This window comes from Ovis canadensis, chromosome 13, assembly GCF_042477335.2.
Source record: "Ovis canadensis isolate MfBH-ARS-UI-01 breed Bighorn chromosome 13, ARS-UI_OviCan_v2, whole genome shotgun sequence".
Taxonomy (NCBI): Eukaryota; Metazoa; Chordata; class Mammalia; order Artiodactyla; family Bovidae; genus Ovis; species Ovis canadensis.
Window position 1 is genome coordinate 36,882,145 of NC_091257.1, and position 22,204 is coordinate 36,904,348.

At 37.9% G+C, this 22,204-nt stretch overlaps 1 protein-coding gene across 3 annotated transcripts in view; it reads right to left on the bottom strand.

Moving 5' to 3' along the window:
• Positions 1-22,204, bottom strand: part of NEBL (nebulette) — a 376,628-nt gene that overhangs the window by 81,749 nt on the left and 272,675 nt on the right. Inside the window, exons 5-7 of one of the 3 annotated variants that reach the window (XM_069547397.1) lie at positions 15,978-16,088; positions 4,379-4,480; positions 3,355-3,456 (exon numbers count right to left, since the gene is read on the bottom strand). The exons of the other annotated variants lie outside the window; for them this stretch is intronic. Coding sequence (XP_069403498.1) covers positions 3,355-3,456; positions 4,379-4,480; positions 15,978-16,088 — 315 coding nt within the window. The remainder of the gene's footprint in view (positions 1-3,354; positions 3,457-4,378; positions 4,481-15,977; positions 16,089-22,204) is intronic. 3 annotated transcript variants of the gene reach the window in all.

The window sequence follows — 22,204 nt, forward strand, 5'->3', positions numbered from 1 at the left end:
AATATGCCAGCAAATTTAGAAAACTCAGCAGTGGCCACACGACTGGAAAAGGTCAGTTTTCATTCCAATCCCTAAGAGAGACAATGCCAAAGAATGCTCAAACTACCACACAATTGCACTCATCTCACATGCTAGTAAAGTAATGCTCAAAATTCTCCAAGCCAGGCTTCAGCAGTACATGAACTGCGAACTTCCAGATGTTCAAGCTGGTTTTAGAAAAGGCAGAGGAACCAGAGATCCAATTGCCAACATCCACTGGATCATCGAAAAAGCAAGAGAGTTCCAGAAAAAAACATCTATTTCTGCTTTATTGACTATGCCAAAGCCTTTGACTGTGTGGATCACAAGAAACTGTGGAAAATTCTGAAAGAGAAGGGAATACCAGACCACCTGACCTGCCTCCTGAGAAACCTATATGCAGGTCAGGAAGCAACAGTTAGAACTGGACATGGAACAACAGACTGGTTCCAAATAGGAAAAGGAGTGCATCAAGGCTGTATATTGTCACCCTGCTTATTTAACTTGTATGCAGAGTACATCATGAGAAACGCTGGGCTGGAAGAAGCACAAGCTGGAATCAAGATTGCCAGGAGAAGTATCAGTAACATCAGATATGCAGATGACACCACCCTTATGGCAGAAAGTGAAGAGGAACTAAAAAGCCTCTTGATGAAAGTGAAAGAGGAGAGTGAAAAAATTGGCTTAAAGCTCAACATTCAGAAAATGAAGATCCCATCACTGGTCCCATCACTTCATGGGAAAAAGATGGGGAAACAGTGGAAACAGTGTCAGACTTTATTTTGGGGGACTCTGAAATCACTGCAGATGGTGACTGCAGCCATGAAATTAAAAGATGCTCACTCCTTGGAAGAAAAGTTATGACCAACCTAGACAGCATATTCAAAAGCAGAGACATTACTTTGCTGACTAAGGTCCGTCTAGTCAAGGCTATGGTTTTCCTGTGGTCATGTATGGATGTGAGAGTTGGACTGTGAAGAAAGCTGAGCTCTGAAGAATTGATGCTTTTGAACTGTGGTGTTGGAGAAGACTCCTGAGAGTCCCTTGGACTGCAAGGAGACCCAACCAGTCCATCCTAAAGGAGATCAGTCCTGGGTGTTCTTTGGAAGGAATGATGCTAAAGCTGAAACTCCAGTACTTTGGCCACCTCCTGCGAAGAGTTGACTCATTGCAAAAGACTCTGATGTTGGGAGGGATTGGGGGCAGGAGGAAAAGGGGACAACAGAGGATGAGATGGCTGGATGGCATCACCGACTCGATGGATGTGAGTTTGAGTGAACTCAGGGAGTTGGTGATGGACAGGGAGGCCTGGTGTGCTGCAATTCATGGGGTCGCAAAGAGTCGGACACGACTGAGCCACTGAACTGAACAGAGCCACCTGGGATGCCCCTAAAACTTTTTCTAAGGCCTCTCAAATAAGACTGTGAAGAAAAAAATTTAAGACTGTAATCTAAGGGCCAGTCTTACTACACTTCATTTTGTGCATGAATTCATTAAAAAAAGAAAAAAAAAGGCAGAGTGGGAAATTCTTCTGAATAGCTATGGTAAAATTATTCCCGGGAAATGATGCAGTGTTTCTATGGATCAGGCAGTATTTTAAGTTGCTCACAGTAGTTCATTTAATCCTCACCACAACCCTAAGAAGCAGTACTGCTCCATGTCATTTTACAGGTCAGGAAACTGCAGATGGAGAAATTAAGCCACCTGTCCAAAGTCACTTAATGAGCCAGCAGCAAAACCAGGAGCTCAGGGGTCCAGCTCCACAGCCCTTTTATTAATTACCCAGCCAAGGTGCACAGCTTTTCTATACCACCAATAGACCTCGGTGCCCCCAGAAAAGGCTGAAATCCTAAGTCAGAAAATCTAAAGCGATACTGGAAGAGCTACCTACCAGGTACGTGTCAACACCCACTTCAGCAAGCGTTGTCTGGACTGAGAAAAGCTTGGAATCACAGCCCTTCTCAGGCCCTCCAGAGCTAAGAACACAGCAGGTCTTCTCAATTGTCCAGATACTATTTTATGTTTTTCAGTTAGATTTTATAGTTCTCCTCATTTACGTTTCTCCGTTTTGAAATGTAACCCAATTAAGACATTTGCAACTTGAAGAAAGGACATTTTCAAAGTTGAAAACACTATATACATGCGTAAAAATTACTATTTGCTATCATTGTTGACTTTACAAATGTTACCTTTTTCCATTAAAAGAAGTGTTAATTTTTATATAGTCAAGCCTGTCTAATTATTATTTTGGAGCTTCTGGATCTCCAATTTTAAGAATAACTCAGGTTATCCCTCTGTATAGACCACATATATCCCTATGTGGTATATACAGTCTCCTGGATTTTCTTTTAAGATTTTAAAATTATTTTTTTGTTTACATTCATATCTTTAATCCATCTGGAATTTATTTTGTAGATGGTTTAAGATTCAGGTCCAATTTTATTTTTACCCTGAAGGATGGCCAGTTATGTCAGCACCATTTATTAACTAATATAACTTTTTCCCACTGACTTAAGTCAAAACTTTTATCATATATTAAATTCTTATACACATTAGAGTCTATTTCAGGATTCCCTAGTCTAACCTACTGATTATTTTATCTCTTATATATCAATTCCATATTGATTTAATTTCAGTGGTTTTATACTATGTTATAGTAACTCACAATGTAAGTTCCCCTTCACTGGTCTTTAATACTTTTGAGGGCTATTTTCAGGCATTTCCTTGCCATTCAAACTCTAAGATCATTTATCCATACTTCAAAAAAATTACTGGATTCTAATTGAAATTGCATGATAGTTAAGTATTAATTTGGGGAAAGTTGTAATTTTTATCTATTGACATGTTCAGCCAAATGTCTGTACACTTCTTCAGATCCTTTTAATGATTTCAGTGTTTTCTTTATTGTCATTACTTAGTTTCAAATGTGTGATTAAAGACTTAAACATTGAGAAAATTGTCATTTTTCTTACTAAGTTAAAAATTCTGTTTATGAACATATAGATAGAAATTTAATTATTCATCTAATCTAATCTAATTGATATGACTATTGCTAAGTTGCAGAAATTCTAAGAAATGTGACAAAATGGCTGAACTCATTGGAAAAAGCTAGAATTTGAGCCAGAAGAAAAGAACACTTAGTTTCATGCTCAAAACGACATATTTTATCCCTTAGTGAAATTTACAATTATTGTAATCCTATCTGATATGGTTACAGGAACATTATCTATGTATATTCTTGCCATTAAAGACATTATCTAAAGTAAAATATTTTTCAGTGCTGCTAGAAACAAAATCTCTGAATAAAATCATTGTGAAATATCGCTAGATTCTTACTTGACTAGAAAGTTTAGAAGCTTCCACAGCATGTTCAAAATCTGGTCTTCCAATTACAGCAGGCTCTTTATTCATTACTCCTTGCCCTTTCTTGTATTCAGCCTAAAATGAATAAGAAAATGTCAGATATTTTTATTTTCCAGTGAAAAATTACACTGACAATAGCCAAAATAAAATTAATAGACCGTCAGCCCATAAAAAAATATTCCCGACCACTCACCAAATTCTAAAATGCTGACTGCTAAGAAGAAACTGATTTTATAAAAACAATGGTTTTTTGTAGTAAAATAATTACTAAGTTTGAGTCTGTGAATCTAGTCACCATCATCATTGTGTTTATTATATCCAGGAGGAATTTCTAGATAATTAAGACCCCGAATTCTGCATACATCTGTCTTTTATGTTTAGTCTTAGTAACTGATCTAAACACATCTGGTTAACATGCAGCTGAATTTAGTAAATAATTATTGCTTTTTTAAGATGAGTACAGCCTATGCTACTTAATCATTTGGTTCAAGTTAAGTCATCATTTTTAAACCAGAATGTAAGATACGTTTAAGTAAAATGGTATTTGCCAAGACAGATGTCTTAGGGAAGAGAAAAACAGCCATGGTGCACAAGAAATGTGCATGGGTAAATGCGAACTAACAAGAACTGCACAGTTAACAGCAACAAGATGGAAAACGGGCCAAAGTGAAGTTCTCTGGGACAAGATGAGAGGTAATTATGGAACCAGATGAATGACAAACTTGACTCTCTGGCTGAAACACGTGAATGTTATCTTAGGCCTGAGCAGTATTTTTTTTTTTAAGTATTACAACACAAGCCATAGTCAAGTTTGATCAGTTTCTGCACATATCTAAATAATTTACACAAAGAGATAATTCAGATAAAAAATTGAGACGTCATTAATTCAGATTGATAAATTTCACTAATTAAATTAATCACCCAACTACCAAAGCCATGCTTTGTCTTCCACCAAAATAAGAAATCAATTCTGTTCAAAATAAGAAAGAGAGATTACATCGCTTATGATCTTGGAGATCTGTGTCGCCATCTTGATGTCTGGTCTGTCAAGCTCTGCGTTATACATGTGGGTGTCCTGTACATCTTTTCTATAAAAAATCTGATGGAAGAGACAGTTTTGATTGAAAAAAAGAAAAAGGAAATGAGTAATGTCATACAGCTGCTAGTTTTAATGTCCCTAATGTAATTTATCCTCACCATAATCATCTAAGAAAGTCACTGATCATAACTTTAAAAAAATTTTCATTATGTGCAACATTTATTTGGATAACTATATTCTCTTTTTACTATACCAATGACTCATTGACATTACTGCATATGAACTGAATTCATACAACATAAAAAATATAATTCCAATACCATGGCACAAAACCAAGCTTATAGGATTTTACATACACTACCCTTAAAAGCATGTCATTATGGATAAATGTATATAGGCATATTCACATACAGAGTGTCCTCAATCGAGGTCATTAACTTGTCAATCACACAGTCTTGAGTCCCAGTGATTACAGGATAAGCTCCAGTACACAAATATAGAAAGTCATTTCCTGGGGTGAGGGTGTGTGAAACTCTGGAACTCTACCTTGCACACTCCCAACCATACCTTTCTCTTCCTTTCCTGATTGGACTTTTCATATGCCCCTATCTGGGAGGCCTAGTGATAGGTGCTAATAATTTTATTCCAGTAAATATCATTGCAATGACTTGATCCTCCAATAACAAAAGGATTCACATTAAGAAATAGCTGTCTAAAAAAAAAAAAAAAAAAAACAAGAAATAGCTGTCCTCTGAATGCACATTAGATACAATCAAACCAAAGTATAGAGAATAGAGATTTAAAGAGAAATATATATATATCAATTTTGCCAAATATGCTTCAGGTGACAGTTGTCATTCAGAATAACTTGACTGACAAATGGGAGGAGAGACCAGAAGCCAACTCATATAACCCCTAATGGGCAACATCTCACTGTCTACCTGCTTCTCTATTTCCTGAGACCAGTCATGAACTGAAAAGATGAAGCTCTGTTTGGCAAATTCACCAGTGGGTGGGCTGGTCAACTTGTCCATTACATTAGATTTTATTACATTTATAATGCAAAGCATGTAGTAATGGTCATTTTTAAAACCTGTCTTCACTTTTTCAAGACATAAAAGGTAGAACACAGAAATGTACAACTGAACATTTATAAAGAATGCACAATTAATTGCATTTATACAAAATAGGTGTTTCTTTTTCTTTTCTCTTTTCTTTTGGCTGCACTGTGCAGCTTGTGGGATCTTGGGATCTTAGTTCCCAGACCAGGGATTGAACCCGCTCCTTTGAAGTGAAAGCTTGGAGTCCTAAGGAATTCCCACAAATTTCCCAAAACATAATCCTTTTAAAAAAAAAATTTTTTTTGGCTGCATCACACAGTTTGCTGGATCTTAGCTCCCTGACCAGGGATTGAACCCTCCCACAGTGGAAGCATGGAGTCTTAACCACTGGACTTCTAGGAAGTTCTTCAAAACAAGTACTTCTAATGTTGCCTGCAAACTTTCTGCAATAGCATCATTTAGAGTACTTATTAAAAATTTAGATTCCTGAGGTCCATCCTCAATTCTCTGTAATATAATTTTGCTAAATGGGGCCCAAAAATCTGCATTTTAATGAATTCCCCAGTTGACCACTAAAAATCAGTGTTCTAGATAATAGTAATGTATCTTGTTATAACCCTACAGTGTTAAAAAAAATGTACTTTTTTACTTCTTTAAAAAATAATATCAAGTATAAGGAATGATAATGTGTTAATACTTCCATAGGCTCCCTAATGCATTATATTATTTTATTTCAATGAAGCATGTCTATACACTTCTATTTAAGATCTTGCATTGGCTTCACCACTGACTAAACTATGTTTATAATCATGACCCTGTCTGACAAGTGAACAGAGCTTAAATATAATTAGCATAATTTTGGCAAGAACAGCTGTTTTCTTCATTGCTTCTATTTTCATAGGCTTAGCAAGCAATTTTAAGTCAGTTTTGTGTGCACAGGTAGCAAAAGATATAAGCTGAAAACTGAGTTATTTGGTTGGGTAAATTTAAAATCTTCAGGGACTTAAAATAAGCCAATTTTGATTGGTTTCAAAAAGCAACACACTCATCTACAAATGATGGCCAATCAACCTCAGGCTGCCCAGAGTTAAACACAAGCTGTGTAAACAAAAACGGACTCTCAGGTGAAAACAAACCAAAATTACTACCCACCTACAAGACTGTTTCTAAGTTACTACATTCAGATGAAAGCCATAGGGGGGAATGTCTTTTTGTTTACAAAAGAATGAGTGTAAAAATGGAAACCCTTACTTTTTGAAAAGAGCTGCAACCTCTCAGAAATCTATGCTTTACATGGGTTTCCTAATTATATGCTGTTCAGCCTAATGACTGCGTGGAGCGAGGTGAACAGCACAGAGGCGGCAGGACTGGGACAATGAATGGGGCCCCACCATCCATGTAAATTGCAAATTAGAGGCCGGCATATGTGACTCAAAACAAATATTAAGATTGACATGAGCTGCACATTCAAACAAGCGGACACCATGGAGCCACACAGGAGAAAAGCCCAGGGGCCTGGTCACTACAGATCTCCCAGGATACCAAGGCTTGGGGAACAGGGGCTGATGCTGAGGCGCACAGAGCCACAGGCTCCTGCTCTGTGCTCCCTGCAAGGATGTCTGAACTGGGGTGGTGCAGAGATAATGTGCCCTGAGCAGACTACTCGCCTTCCTCCACCTCACCTGTGATTTAGGGCTGAGGGAAACTCATCTGACATTTCTCAAAGGTCTGCACTATGCATTTTCTCCCTTCTTCAGCCCATCTGAACCAGGAAAGAATAAAAATGTTATGCAGAAGAATATGTGTGTGTGTGTGTGTATCAGAATATATATATATTCAGTTTTATATAAAATATATATGTATATACATATATATGTATATATATACATATGTGTGGGGGGGTGTATATATATATATATATTCTGAATAATCTAAACCCTAAATGCAGTGTTTTCTGAATAATCAAACCTTAAATGCTCACTGAATTGGAACAATGGATGCGCTCCTATTCTCCAGCAGTCTTCTCATGGCAAAATGGTGTTCTATATAAAACTGCTTTGAATAAGAAGAAAGATAGGGGTTCCTAAAAGTCATCAACCCAGGACAGGTGCAGGCCTGAGGGCCTATGATTTATTTTACCTCGTTTTACTTAATGTTTTGTTCCCTATCGTGTCCTCAGAGGACAAGAGAGAATGAAAAACATGGCGGAGGGAGGAGCAATGAAAGGGGAGGGGCAAAGAGGGAAGAAGGAAGAAGAGGGGAAAAGGAGGAGAAATAAGAAGTCATTTTAGGCAGCTTATGATGTGAGTGAGTGAGAGTCACTCAGTCATGTCTGACTCTTTGTGACCCCATGGTCTACACAGTCCATAGAATTCTCCAGGCCAGAATACTGGAGTGGATAGCCTTTCCCTTCTCCAAGGGATCTTCCCAACCCAGGGATTGAACCCAGGTCTCCCACATTGCAGGCAGATTCTTTACCCACTGAGCCACAGGGAAGCCCTGTTTATTATGTACCAGGTACATATTAAGGACTTCACATTCACTGCCTCACTCACATATTTCTTAAATGAATGACTCATAAGGATTTATATTCATTAAACCCAAGTTGCCTTTATTACTCTATTTCAAATTTTTTTCTTAATTTAAGCTAGTTATTCTCACTAATGAACATTAGACTAATTCTAATAAGTTCCACAAAGGAAACAAATGGACTTTTAATGAACACTGCACTAAACCAACCAAATGATTTTAGGGAAAATTATATCTCAATAATATTTTAGTCTGTTCCCAGGAGGAAAATGTATATTTCTCCATTTCTTTAAATCTCTTATTATAACTTTCAGTGAAGTTTCATCCTTATCTTCTATAGGTCCTATATAGGTTAAAACACAACAATTATGACATTAATATCACATTTATACATTTAGTTTGTACTCAAGATAAACTGCTGTATATTTTGGCAGTATGTAATATTTTCAAAAAGACCAACTATGGTTTCTTCCTCAGGAGCACCTAGAATTATTACTTTACATGCTTGATCTCTTTCTCTTGCCTTTTTTTTCCCCCAGTGAATTCACTTCTTTGCCCATTTCTATGAATCTGTGTCATTTTCCTAAATTACTCCTTTGTTCCTTTGTAGTGGACATGTGTTCTTTATTTTTTTTTAATCCACCTTTTGTTGTTGTTTTAATCACTAAGTCATCTCCAATTCTTTGCGACGGCATGGGCCGTAGCCCACTGGTCTCCTCAGTCCATGGAATTTCCCCAGGCAAGAATGCTAGAGTGGGTTACCAGTTCCTTCTCCAGAGGACCTTCCCGCCCAAGGAATGAAACCCTCATCTCCTGCATTGCAGGTGAATTAATTACCAATGGGAAACCCAAAAATCTTCCAGGTACTTTTTATTTGGAAACTGTCCCTCCCTTCCTCCCTCCATGTTATTTGGTGAGGCTATCAGAAGCAGCCTTCCTTTCTGGTGACAGGAGTGGCCACGTGACAGGCTATCCAACCAGATACCCCAACCCTTTGGAAACTATGATTAAACAGAGGGCAGACACATAAACAAGCAAGGTCAGAGTCACTGATGGATCTGAGGCTGGGGGAAAAACAACTGCTGTCCTTTCTTCTGGGATCGGCCACAGTGAAGATGATTTAGTTTTGGAATTATCAGCCTTGAGACCAGCTAGACAGATTTGATCTGCAAATGAAGTCATGGGAAGGAAGAAGAACCAAAAGATAGAGAAAGAAGGGGGGTCCTCGTGACACTGTGGAGCCTAGGAGCCAGTTATGCCTGAAGGTAGCTTTATGCAAACCAATAAATTCTCATTTTTCACTTGAGCTAATGTGAGATGGATTTCTGTTACTGAATCTACAAACTCTAAATGTAGCCTCCATTTCATATGTTTTTCTGCAATGTCAAATCTATTCTTTATTGCCTCCAATAGAGATTTTAATTCTATCACTTGAAGCTAATACAATATTGATCAATCAATTATAGTTAAATTTTTAAAATTTTTAATTCTATCGAAATCTGTCCTGGAATTTCTTCCTTATATTACCATGTTCACTTCCCTCTCAGCTTGCATTTTCATCTCATTTTATTGTCCTTTAATCTCGGTTTATTCCCCCCTAACAGTCTTTCTACTTTTGTTTCGGAAGGCCAGGTCTTTTGCATGTTCCTTACATTCACGCAGGCTATGTGCCAGGTACTGTAGTTCTGCACACTTTAAACACATGAATTTAGTAAATCTTCACCCCACCATTGTTGTGCCAGCCTGTACTCAACTCAGCTCCGTCAACACTCCCGCCCAAAGCTGGAACTAGTTATCCAGAAAAATCTTCTTTTTGTATCATTCTTGGTTGGACTTGGCCAATAAGAGAAACTTTCAATTAGATATTGAAAATGAAGTGAAATGGATGCCTTTATTATCCATGTACAGCCAGACTGAGCACTGAGCAAAGGACTCCCAGTGACTCTGCAGCAAGCTTTTCATGTTTTGACAACAGTGATCTGAAATTCCTCAATAGGTGAGTTAACAAACTAGAAAAAAGCCAACCCTCCACCATGATGGTCCTTAGTGAAATGCAATTACTTAGAGATGTGAAGACTGAGAACTGAGGGATGGCAGGCAGCATGGAAACCACAGACAGACACCTGTGGAGCCAAGGGCAATGTGAGCAGATAGAGTAAAAGACATCAAATCCAACTGACCCCAAATGTATTCATTCCTTTTACTACTCTGGTGAAAGTTAAAACAATTCTTAGTGAGAAGAAACTGCTGGATAGGATAGTTTGTAGGACAGAAGTGAATAGTATGATCTGTATTTAGTCATAATCTCAAAACACCAGTTTAGTCATCCTCAAGAAATTCTTTTGTAGTAAACTTTCACATTAGAGAAGCACTCCAAGTGTCATTAAGTAGGCACATGGACTAGAAATTCCATCTTAATAAGGCTTATTTCTGTTTAGGTATGTCCCATGTAAAAAGCTATTAAATAATTAAGTCTTAAGCATTATTTTTAAAAGAAAATATAAATCTCTAAATATAGGTACACAGAGGATCAGATATTCATCAGAAAACACATTTTTTTCAATTTTCTAAATGATGGAGCTTTATCATTATTGTCAGTATTATCATTGTTGATAAAAGCATTTTAGAGTTGATAAAAGTTTCCATATTTATGATTAATTTTATCATCACCACAATCTTATGAAGAAACCAGAATAGCTATTATTGACTATTCTGCCTTCAGTTCAGTTCAGTCACTCAGTCGTGTCTGACTCTTTGCGACCCCATGAACCGCAGCACACCAGGCCTCCCTGTCCATCATCAACTCCCAGAGTCCACCCAAACCTATGTCCATCGAGTCGGTGATGCCACCCAGCCATCTCATCCTCTGTTGTCGCCTTCTCCTCCTGCCCTCTATCTTCCCCAGCATCAGGGTCTTTTCAAATGAGTCAGCTCTCCCCATCAGGTGGCCAAAGTATTGGAGTCTCAGCTTCAACATCAGTTCCTCCAATGAACACCCAGGACTGATCTCCTTTAGGATGGACTGGTTGGATCTCCTTCAGTCCAAGGGACTCTCAAAAGTCTTCTCCAACACCACAGTTCAAAAGCATCTATTCTTCAGAGCTCAGCCTTCTTTATAGTCCAACTCTCACATCCATAAGTGACTACTGGAAAAACCACAGCCTTGACCAGATGGACCTTTGTTGGCATAGTAATGTCTCTGCTTTTTAATATGCTGTCTAGGTTGGCCATAACTTTCCTTCCAAGGAGTAAGTGTCTTTTAATTTCGTGACTGCAATCACCATCTGCAGTGATTTTGGAGCCCCCCAAAATAAAGTCTGACACTGTTTCCACTGTTTCCCCATCTATTTCCCATGAAGTGATGGGACCAGATCCCATGATCTTCGTTTTCTGAATGTTGAGCTTTAACCCAACTTTTTCACTCTCCTCTTTCACTTTCATCAAGAAGCTTTTTAGTTCCTCTTCACTTTCTGCCATAAGGTTGGTGTCATCTGCATATCTGAGGTTATTGATATTTCTCCCGGCAATCTTGATTCCAGCTTGTGTTTCTTTCAGTCCAGCATGTCTCATGATGTACTCTGCATACAAGTTAAATAAGCAGGGTGACAATATACAGCCTTGACGTACTCCTTTTCCTATTTGGAACCAGTCTGTTGTTCCATGTCCAGTTCTAGCTGTTGTTTCCTGACTTGCATACAGATTTCTCAGGAGGCAGGTCAGGTGGTCTGGTATTCCCATCTCTTTCAGAATTTTCCACAGTTTCTTGTGATCCACACAGTCAAAGGCTTTGGCATAGTCAATAAAGCAGAAATAGATGTTTTTTTCTGGAACTCTCTTGCTTTTTCGATGATCCAGTGGATGTTGGCAATTGGATCTCTGGTTCCTCTGCCTTTTCTAAAACCAGCTTGAATATCAGGAAGTTCGCAGTTCATATACTGCTGAAGCCTCGCTTGGAGAATTTTGAGCATTACTTTACTAGCGTGTGAGATGAGTGCAATTGTGTGGTAGTTTGAGCATTCTTTGGCATTGCCTTTCTTTGGGATTGGAATGAAAACTGACCTTTTCCAGTCGTGTGGCCACTGCTGAGTTTTCCAAATTTTCTGGCATATTGAGTGCAGCACTTTCACAGCATCATCTTTCAGGATTTGAAATAGCTCAACTGGAATTCCATCACCTCCACTAGTTTGTTCGTAGTGATACTTCCTAAGGCCCACTTGACTTCACATTCTAGGATGTCTGGCTCTAGGTGAGTGATCACACCATTGTGATTATCTGGGTCGTGAAGATCTTTTTTGTACTTAGAAATGAACAAAACCTAATATACCTATTTTAATACTAAATTCTAAAAGCATTGTTTCTGTAAGTCACATCAGGGAATTACAGGATAATAAATATTTTTCCAATATTTTTTTAGTGATTTATTTATCCTTAAGATTTTTCTCTTTCTGATAGAATGGAAATTTTGTCTACTGATAAGTTTTTATTAATGTTAAGAAAGTACATATATCATTCTTGAAAAGAGCATTATGTCTTTGGTTTCCCCTGATGAATACCTCTTTCTTATACACATTGAATTGACTACCAATATGGTATTTTGGGAAAGCTTACCACTCTAATTTCATCACAGATCTACACAAATCACATTATTTATAAAACTTAAAATGGCAGCTAAAATTTGTTTAACTTAACTTTAGAAGTACTGCTCTTCATGCCTCTGATAAGACTGATGAAAACTAATAATGTTACTGAGGTTTTCATTTCAAACCCATCTTTAGGGGAAAGTAACAGGATAGAATATCTCCAGTTTCTTTAATTACATTAGAAACATTTGCCAAGGGTACATCCTTGAAGATACAAAAAAATAGTAACAATAATAAGTCAGATGAGCTGTTTTTAATCATTTTTTGATAACAGTATCAATAAGATAGGTGGTTAGATGGGTTCAGGAACCTTGTGAATATGCCCTTCTGACCTAAATGCTTCTTAACATAAATTTCTTACTGATTTGGCCTTCTTAGAACTCTAACCTTGTTTCATTGTTTTGAATTAACAATGATATCACCCTAAACTCTTAAATCACTCTTTAAAACTGAAGGAGGACCAAACAGAACTAGTATTTTCTGAACTGGCTCTTCAACAGAGCCCTTTACATATCATATCTAATTTATCACTTGCAAGAGCTCTCTGAGGTAGATTTCATTACCCCAATTTTACATAGAAAAAAAAAAAAAAACAGATTTGGAGATACGTGTAACTTGTCCAAGGTTATCCAGGCAACATGTGGCAAAAGAAGCCTTTTATCCCTGGCCCAACTCCCAACTCCTTTTCTGACCTATGTGACAATGGAGGATATTATGAGAAATTATTTTTTCCTGTTTCATGATCATTGAACTTGGGGGAGAAAGAAAAGACCACTGCCCCCATAATACTCTTCACCTTGGAACTCTCAGTTATTCCGAGGTGGAAATTTAGTCGGCTAGTCACAAAGAATCTCTTCCCAGCCTACTTATTCACATCTCCAAAGGTATAAAGGACAGTCAGCTTCTGAAAGAAAAATGATTCCATCTGGCCCATTGATCAATGTTCTAATAAAATGTCTGACCAGAAAGGAGGTAGAAATTAAAAGCTTTGAACTGTAATTGTCCCAGTTTCTTGGTTCTCTAACAGACATCAGAAAGTTGACTTGATTTTGGTGGAAACATGAAAAGCCAAGATGCTAACATGTATTGTTTCTAGGGAAATCAGATACACATGTGACAACACATTTTGTTTTAAATTAATAAGTCATTAATATAGTGCAAAGAGACATTTCACATTATGAAAAGGTAATTCTGTTAGTTAAACTCTCTACAGATGAATTTCATTTTACTGAAGTCTTATGGGAGACATAGTTTTGTATTTCATGGAGATGCTGTGGCCTCACCTACTAAACCAAGAGACATTCTTGCTTTCCTGTGTTTTTCAAGACCCACAGTTAAATTTCATATCATAGGGACAACAAATGTATTATTCTAAGTGATTTGACTCTAGGGGAATATCAACTACTTCACAGGTAGAATACAAATATCATTCTCACTTTAAATCTGAGTAAACAGTCTTAAACACTTTCTAAATCCTATTATATGTACAAACTTTGCATGTAAAGGTTGAGCCGAGCAGGCAGAGGAGTGTAAGTAAACACATCCTTCTCCCATAAGTACACAGTATTGAATGGAGGAGAAAGGGGCTTTCTACTCTATTCCCTCAATCCCTCAATCAAAGACCTTTTAAAAGAAAAGGCAGAGTTAAAATAATAACCTCAGCTCCATGATAAGGAACTTCTGTATTTGAATTTCATTGAATTATAGAGTTAGATAGTGTCTCCTGAGGGTCTATAAAATGGCAGCCACCTCCCCAGACCACCATGACCACCCTCTAACCCACACCATTTACAGAAATTCAAAGTTTCTTCAGCTCAAAACAGTGGAGGCTCAGGGTCTCAGCTTTTCTCTCCCACAAGAGCACTGGATCCATTGATCTGAAATCTAATGATAACCTATTTTGACCTATATTTTAAAAATTTCATTTAAAATCTTGACACAATAACGAGAGAGTGACCTTTAAGAGGGACTCAGCAGATTGTAACAGAAAGACTGGACTGGGGAGTTTGATTCTTCAGTCTCATTTTCTTCATCTACAAAATGGGAATCTGTATGTGGATTCTGTGAGAACTGGAAATGATCAAAGTCTTGGCACAGTTCCTCATGCACGGCAGTGCTCACTAAGTGGTTGTTATTATGGCTGTGATAGTCATTGTGTAAGCAGAAGTTCTTATAAAGCCTCCTGATAAAATGGCCTTGCTGGTAATTACAGACATGTAGCATCTTCATCTCTTATCAATCTTAAACCATCTTAGAAAAGCACTTTTGGTACTGGCATATGTTTATACATTTGAATTAAAATGTAAAACCTCACTCAGTTCTTACTTAAGTATTGACCTGCAATTTAATATCAGATGACTGTTGCTATCCTACAAAGAGATGCTGCACAGCAGGGGCTCTAGAGGCACAATTCAGTAAAAGAACTAAGTGATGGGGCAGAGCCTGTGTGAGATGACAAAGATGCTTCAGGTTCTTTGCAAAGAACAGGGAGCTTCCTGACCCAATAAAGGCAAACACTTTCTTAACTGATTCTAACCCATAGAGAACCTGACAAACAGTTCCTACATTCCTTCTAGAAAGCAAAGAATTCATGATAAGTGAAAGTGAAAAGTGAAGTCACTCAGTCGTGTCCGACTCTTTGCGACCCCATGGACTGTAGCCTACCAGGCTCCTCTGTCCATAGGATTTTCCAGGATTTACTTAGTACTGGAGTGGATTAAGGAGACAAATAAGCTTCCACTGCAATTTCAGGAAAAAATATTCTCCTAAGCCCCCAAGACAGTAGTGATAGCTAATTAAACACATGAAAGTGTTGATGTACTAGCTACCTTATAGCCAAAGAAGAAATGTGCTTGCTACAGGCTTGTTTCCTCTCTCTGGGCTTCTGCTTCTAAGCTGGCCATCAGGTATCTATTGTCTTCCTGCTCCTCTTGGGTCTTGTGACCGTCTGCCCCCACACACATTCCAAAAGAAATCGTAGTGGGGTTTAGTCTCCCTGGCATCCCAGTTCTTCTGCAGTTCTAGACTGGAAACCACAGGAGCACTGCCATCATGACAAGGAAGCTATAGGAAAGGCTGTTGGAAACCCGATTTCCAGGTCTGCAAGAACACATTTTAAAGGCATTCTACAAGGTTCTAATAACCACTGAGAGAATAATTCAGATGTGCTTTTGAATGGACATGGAGAGATAAAGATTAAAAAAAAAAAGATTTAAAGTCCTTTGTGAACAGGAGTGTTGTAACATTTAAACTTCAACAACTTATCCAGTAGCCCTGACGCGAGTTAACTACAGTTTTCCAGAAAATCACGAGGAATAGCCTGCTTACATTACTCTGGTGCTTAGTGACCTCCATGGCATGTTGGATCTCAGGCGGCTCCTTCATGTGGGCATAATCCGAGACTCCTTTGGCAGCGTCATGCTTCTGCCTGTAGGCAATCTGAAGAAACAAACAAATAACTGTTAGTTTCATTTGGAGGTGTATGAAATTTCCCACCTGTTAAATTTCAGTGTTTTGCTAGGATTTTACGTAGTATTTGGTCAAATCTGCCTAAGCCTTTATAACGAAATAATATACACAATACTTTAATCTTTGTGCTTCTGTTTAGACTAATTCCAACTCTGTGTCACTTATTTCAAAAGTTTTTGTCCACACGCTAAAATCCCTACTTCTGCTCCTCTAGCTTAAATCTCATCTACAGTTTTGGGAAATCTTTCCACAACCAAGAGGTTTTAAGTTAATATATGTTCAAGGTTTAAATCCTGGGAAAGTAAATGACAAAACTGGGGAAACAATGGGATATTTAAAAGTGAATTGGTCATTTTTTAATTGACTGTTATAATTTTATGGAGGCACAACTATAATATTAAATAAACCTTATTAAAAGCCCTAACCTTTGGGAGAAAATATAATGCAAGTCTCATATATGTCAAGCCTTGTTCTCTGTTAGCAAAATAAGCACCTTCGCAATGCCACCCATCACTACCACATTAAATCTGTCCCACCCCTGGTTGGAGAGAAGATGTGAGACTAATCAGAAGTACTTCAGAAGTAGAAACAGAGTTAAAAATTAAAGAAGATCCCTAAGACAGCAAATTATCCCCTTCCAGGTAGTCTATTCCTATATTATTCTGTTTATTTCCTTCATAAGTTTAAATTACAAGCTTTTATTTTTATAAAATTACTTATTTTCTGTCTTCTCTTACTAGAATGCAACTAATTCACTAAATCCTTATAACCCAGAATAGTGCTTGACATAAACTGCAATAAACATTTGCTCAGTGAGTGAATAAATTAATAAATAAGTGAATAAATGAATGAGAATAAAACAAGAATAAATTAATGAATTACTTATAAATTAAAATATATGTTAAAAGTTTACTGATAAGATGTTAAATGGAATCGGAATTACTTGGTACAAAATGTGTGTGCTTAGTGCTTAGTACAACTATCCAAGTTCAAATCTCTTTTCTGACTTCCCCACCCAGTTTTTTTTTTTTTTTTAAACTTCCAGTGAAAGAGAACTCAACCTGGGCATCACAGTTTCTAAAGTTTGAAGGTTCTGACACAAAGTTCCTCCTTTAATGAAACTCAAATCTACCTCCCCAGCAATGCAACCATTTGGCCATACAGGAGGATTCTAGTTCACAGGACAGAACACTAAATGTGGGAACCCAGCTCTCAGTGATTTCCACTCCCAGACTATCTGTGCAGATTAAGGCACTAAACCCCTGTATACTCTGCTGCTGCTGCTAAGTCGCTTCAGTGGTATCCGACTCTGTGCGGAGACGGCAGCCCACCAGGCTCCCCCGTCCCTGGGATTCTCCAGGCAAGAACACTGGAGTGGGTTGCCATTTCCTTCTCCAAGGCATGAAAGTGAAAAGTGAAAGGGAAGTCACTTAGTCATGTCTGACTCTTAGCGACCCCATGGACTGCAGCCTACCCAGCTCCTCCGTCCATGGGATTTTCCAGGCAAGAGTACTGGAGTGGGGTGCCATTGCCTTCTCCACTGTATACTCTACACACTCTCAAAAGTACAAATTCCAACTCTTCCACCTCTTTGTTAAGGTGTCCACAATATACCAGATATGGCCTGACTGGTCCTAATTAGAATTCTTCAATTTAATCTAGGTTATCATCTCTAATGTGCTATATGCTGTTAATACATCCATGCTGCTGCTGCTGCTAAGTCGCTTCAGTCGTGTCTGACTCTGTGCGACCCCACAGATGGCAGCCCACCAGGCTCCCCCGTCCCTGGGATTCTCCAGGCAAGAACATTGGAGTAGGTTGCCATTTCCTTCTCCAACATGAAAGTGAAAAGTGCAAGTGAAGTTGCTCAGTCCTGTCCGACCCTTAGCAACCCCATGGACTGTAGCCCACCAGGCTCCTCCATCCATGGGATTTTCCAGGCAAGAGTACTGGAGTGGGGTGCCATTTAGATCATGCCAATTTCCTTTTGATTACTATGTTGAGATTTCTGTCAATGAATTCCCCTAAGTCTTGTTCACTCCTGCTTAGCTCTGTTCCTATATCTGATTATTAAGCCTCCCATATAGCACCTCATGTTATTCCAGGGATAATTCATCTTGCTAGAGTCTGTTCACTGATTTAATCCATCAGGAAATCTAATTTTGATGAACATATCTTTAAAATTTTCACCAATTAATTATGTTAAACAGAAACCCATTAAGAACTTCCATTCAGGCTGAGAAAGCACATCATCTCAGTTCCATTACATTCTATAACTTGGTGGGGGGGGAGGAGTTTAATGGGTGGCCAAGTCTCTTAAGCCAAGGAACAACTTTTATGAGATCTGCTGTAAGTAAAAAGAACTAGCATATGCCTGTCTCCTTTCTGCTGGATACCAGGCTGATTCTGTGTTTTTAACTGTGGTATTTGTGACATTATAAACATAACCAATGCAGCTGATCGTTTTGTGGGCTATCATAGAAGTAGTGAGTCATCAAGCACAATTTTAAAGAGCACTCTTTCTTTAAAAGGCTATGTAATTTTCTACTTGCTGCATTAAAATAGTCATTTCATTTATAGCTGCTACTAAGCACCACTTTAGAATTAAGATTACATCAAATTGGAAGCAACTGAACTTTAATTTATCATATTAATTTTCATCCTTAAAATAGCTAATGGAAACGTATGTTGAGCTAATCAATATTCTAATAAATTTGATTTCTTAGGATGTGTCATTATTGCGTAGCATTTCCCCAGGTTAACACTGTGTTCTTCGTACCTTGTGAGTTAAGGTTGCTATGGCCCTAGATACCTAACTAGGGGAAGATATTTACAGTAGTCTTATATAAACTATATGTAAATATGTTTACACAAGGAATATATACATTTATCTTATATATTTCATCTTATATGTTTATATCTCATCTCTACATATAAATGATATATTATATTTCTGATTTGCAGTATATTTCATAACTACTATACAGGTACTGAAGTGAAAGTGGCTCAGCCATGTACAGTTTTTTGCGACTATAGAGTCCATGGAATTCTCCAGGCCAGAATACTGGAGTGGGTCACCTTTCCCTTCTCCAGGGGATCCTCCCAACCCAGGGATCGAACCCAGGTATCCCCCATTGAAGGCGGATTCTTACCAGCTGAGCCACAAGGGAAACCCAAGAATACTGGAGTGGGTAGCCTATCCCTTCTCCAGCAGATCTTCCTGACTCAGGAATCTAACCGGGTTCTTTTCCAACTGAGCTATCAGGGAAGCCAATCCCATAACACAGGCAACCCTGAACCTCCGGAAACAGGACCTCGTGGCCACTGAAGATACAAACATAAGCTCTCATAAATCTTCGCCATTCAGATGCCTGAGCAGCCTGTATCACTTCTATGATAAGGGATTATTTAACCTCAGCGTGAGACAGCCCCTGTGAGAAGGGTCTCACCACTTCATGGCACAGTCCATCCATTTCCAGAAACTTTCTTTGTGATCTTTGTAAAATTTTTAGAGAGAGTTATCTAACAATATGTCCTTCTAAAATCTCCACATCTGTCTCTCTTTTTTTCTAGGGATATCTATGTATCAGTCATTTTCTATAAGGAGCATTAACCTTGTCACTTCAATCTGAATATAAGCATTTGAGAACGTTTGCAAGGCAATGGCACCCCACTCCAGGATCTTGCCTGGAAAATCCCATGGACAGAGGAGCCAGGTAGGCTGAAGTCCATGGGGTTGCTAGGAGTCGGACACAACTGAGCAACTTCACTTTCACTTTTCACTTTCATGCACTGGAGAAGGAAATGGCAACCCACTGCACTGTTCTTGCCTGGAGAATCCCACGGATGGGGGAGCCTGGTGGGCTGCCGTCTCTGGAGTCACACAGAGTCGAATACAACTGAAGTGACTTAGTAGCAGCAGCAGCAGCAAATTGATTTGAAGATAATAATTTGTCCCAATATCAAAAGTTTAGGCTACTTGTCACTAGAAACTGGAACATGCTTACATTTTAGAATTTGCCTCATATTCTAATTCAGGTTGCCACAAATCTGATACTATTTGGACACAGTAAAAGGTGAGTTCTTTAATTATCACAAATACTATTAAATTGTTCTATTTTCTTGCCTGTCATTATCAGGTAAGCTCTGAGAATTCCAATTTTAACAATAATAAAATAGATTTATGTGTATTTAAAGAAATGTTATTACAATTACATAAATCTTTGAAGTAGACACCTTCTTCGGAATCCAGGTATTTCCTTTCTAACGAGTTCAAAGACTAATTATGACCTTGGGCAGTGATACTTCTTGAGAGCACATAGATTTCTTTCTTAGGGTGCGTATTCTCCTCTGGAATAATACCTGTCACCAATTAAGTGACAATCTATTCTGGGAAAAAATAGGAACAGATTCCAAAATGTCCAATATGGATTACTTTTTATGTTAAGTTCTATGTACACATAGTTGGGTACTATAGACATGCTTATCCCATAACAATTTGAGAAAAGTTGTGCACTTCCAAAGCAATTAAGAATGTAAATATCTGAAAATGTTACCTTCCCAAGTAAGTATAAAACCAAGAGAAGATTTTTCTTTTCTTTATTGTATAACTGTTGCTTATTATTATTATTATCTCAAAGATCTTGTCAAATATCAAATGTTATAATTATTTGCTTTATAAAGTACTCTGTATGACTAGCAAGTGGCTGGGTTACCAGATGTTGGGTGGGAAAAAAAAAAAGGGTGAGCATATTAGTCATGGTCAGCCATGCAGAGCCCCGACATATATTTTTAGCCTCATGTTGCACAGCTGAGATTAGCTTACTGCCAAGCTGGGTACACAGCGGACATTTAAGTCTGTGATAATGAAGTACTTAAAGATATTCTGCAAAGAATAACTATACTTGGTGTTGTTCAAGAATAATCTATTTTCAGACTATTTTAAAATTATCTACATATCCTCTACTTGAAAATAAAAGGATTCTGGAGAAAGAAGTGAACTTGTTTAATTAAAAAAAAAAAGAGGGGTAGAAATAGTAAGAAAGAGGTGGTAATGGATATAGCTGAGAACCCAGACTCTAGAGCGAATTCACCCATGTCCATATGCTGGCTCTGCTATTTGTTAGCTGTATGACTTGGGCAAGTCACCTAACCTCTCTGCTTCGGTTTCCACATCTCTAAAATGAGGCTATCTCATGGAGTTGTGAGCATTAAGTGATATAAATATATGTGAAATAAACAGAACAGTACCTGACACATAGTGAGGATTTTTATGTATTTATTATTATTAACCAAAAATGTAGCATGAAAAATATAAACTATGTAAAAGGGAACATTTCTTTTTAAAAAAATCAATCAACTGAACAAAAATCCATTTTACAAGTATTTATTGAACACCCCTTGTGTTCTAGGAGTCCCTAGACTCCTAAGCACAGAGATGGAGCAGGGAACAAGACAGATGAGGTTCCTGCTCTCTTATGGACGAATAAAGTAACCAGAAAAAAAAAAAAATCAGAGTGTACTATGAAGAAAACATAGCAATAATATGAGTGAGAAAGAGGCGAAATATTCTATTTTGAAATTCTGTTTTAAGGAACACAATAGATTAAATGCATTAAGGATTCCTTCTGTGTTAATGTACTCTAAAAGGAAAATTACTCCTAAACTCTCAAGGATTCAAAATGAGTTTACATAATGATAGTTCTTAAGTCTGTCTGCAACTTGCAATCATTAAAATAGCCATTTCCACCTGGTGGAGGCTTTTTTGGGAGCCTGATACAGTCTAAGTGAAAATATCATCCATGAGAAAAAAAAAGTCAGGAACCACTTGTCTAATTGAGGGAGCACAGATCTGTGGACCCTGACTTTAACCATTAATTCTTTATGTGACTTTTAATAAGCTATGGGTATGTTCTTCACAAGTTAAATCAAAGACTAGTTTAATGTTTGCTATAAGATTATAATCTAAGTAAGATTCATATTTGCTCTGTTGGTAGTGGTGACTGGGACTAGGAAAGACTGCATCACGTAACCAACACACTGGCAGGTCCTTGTCACTGTCTGTGACTATCAGTGACCATCACTAT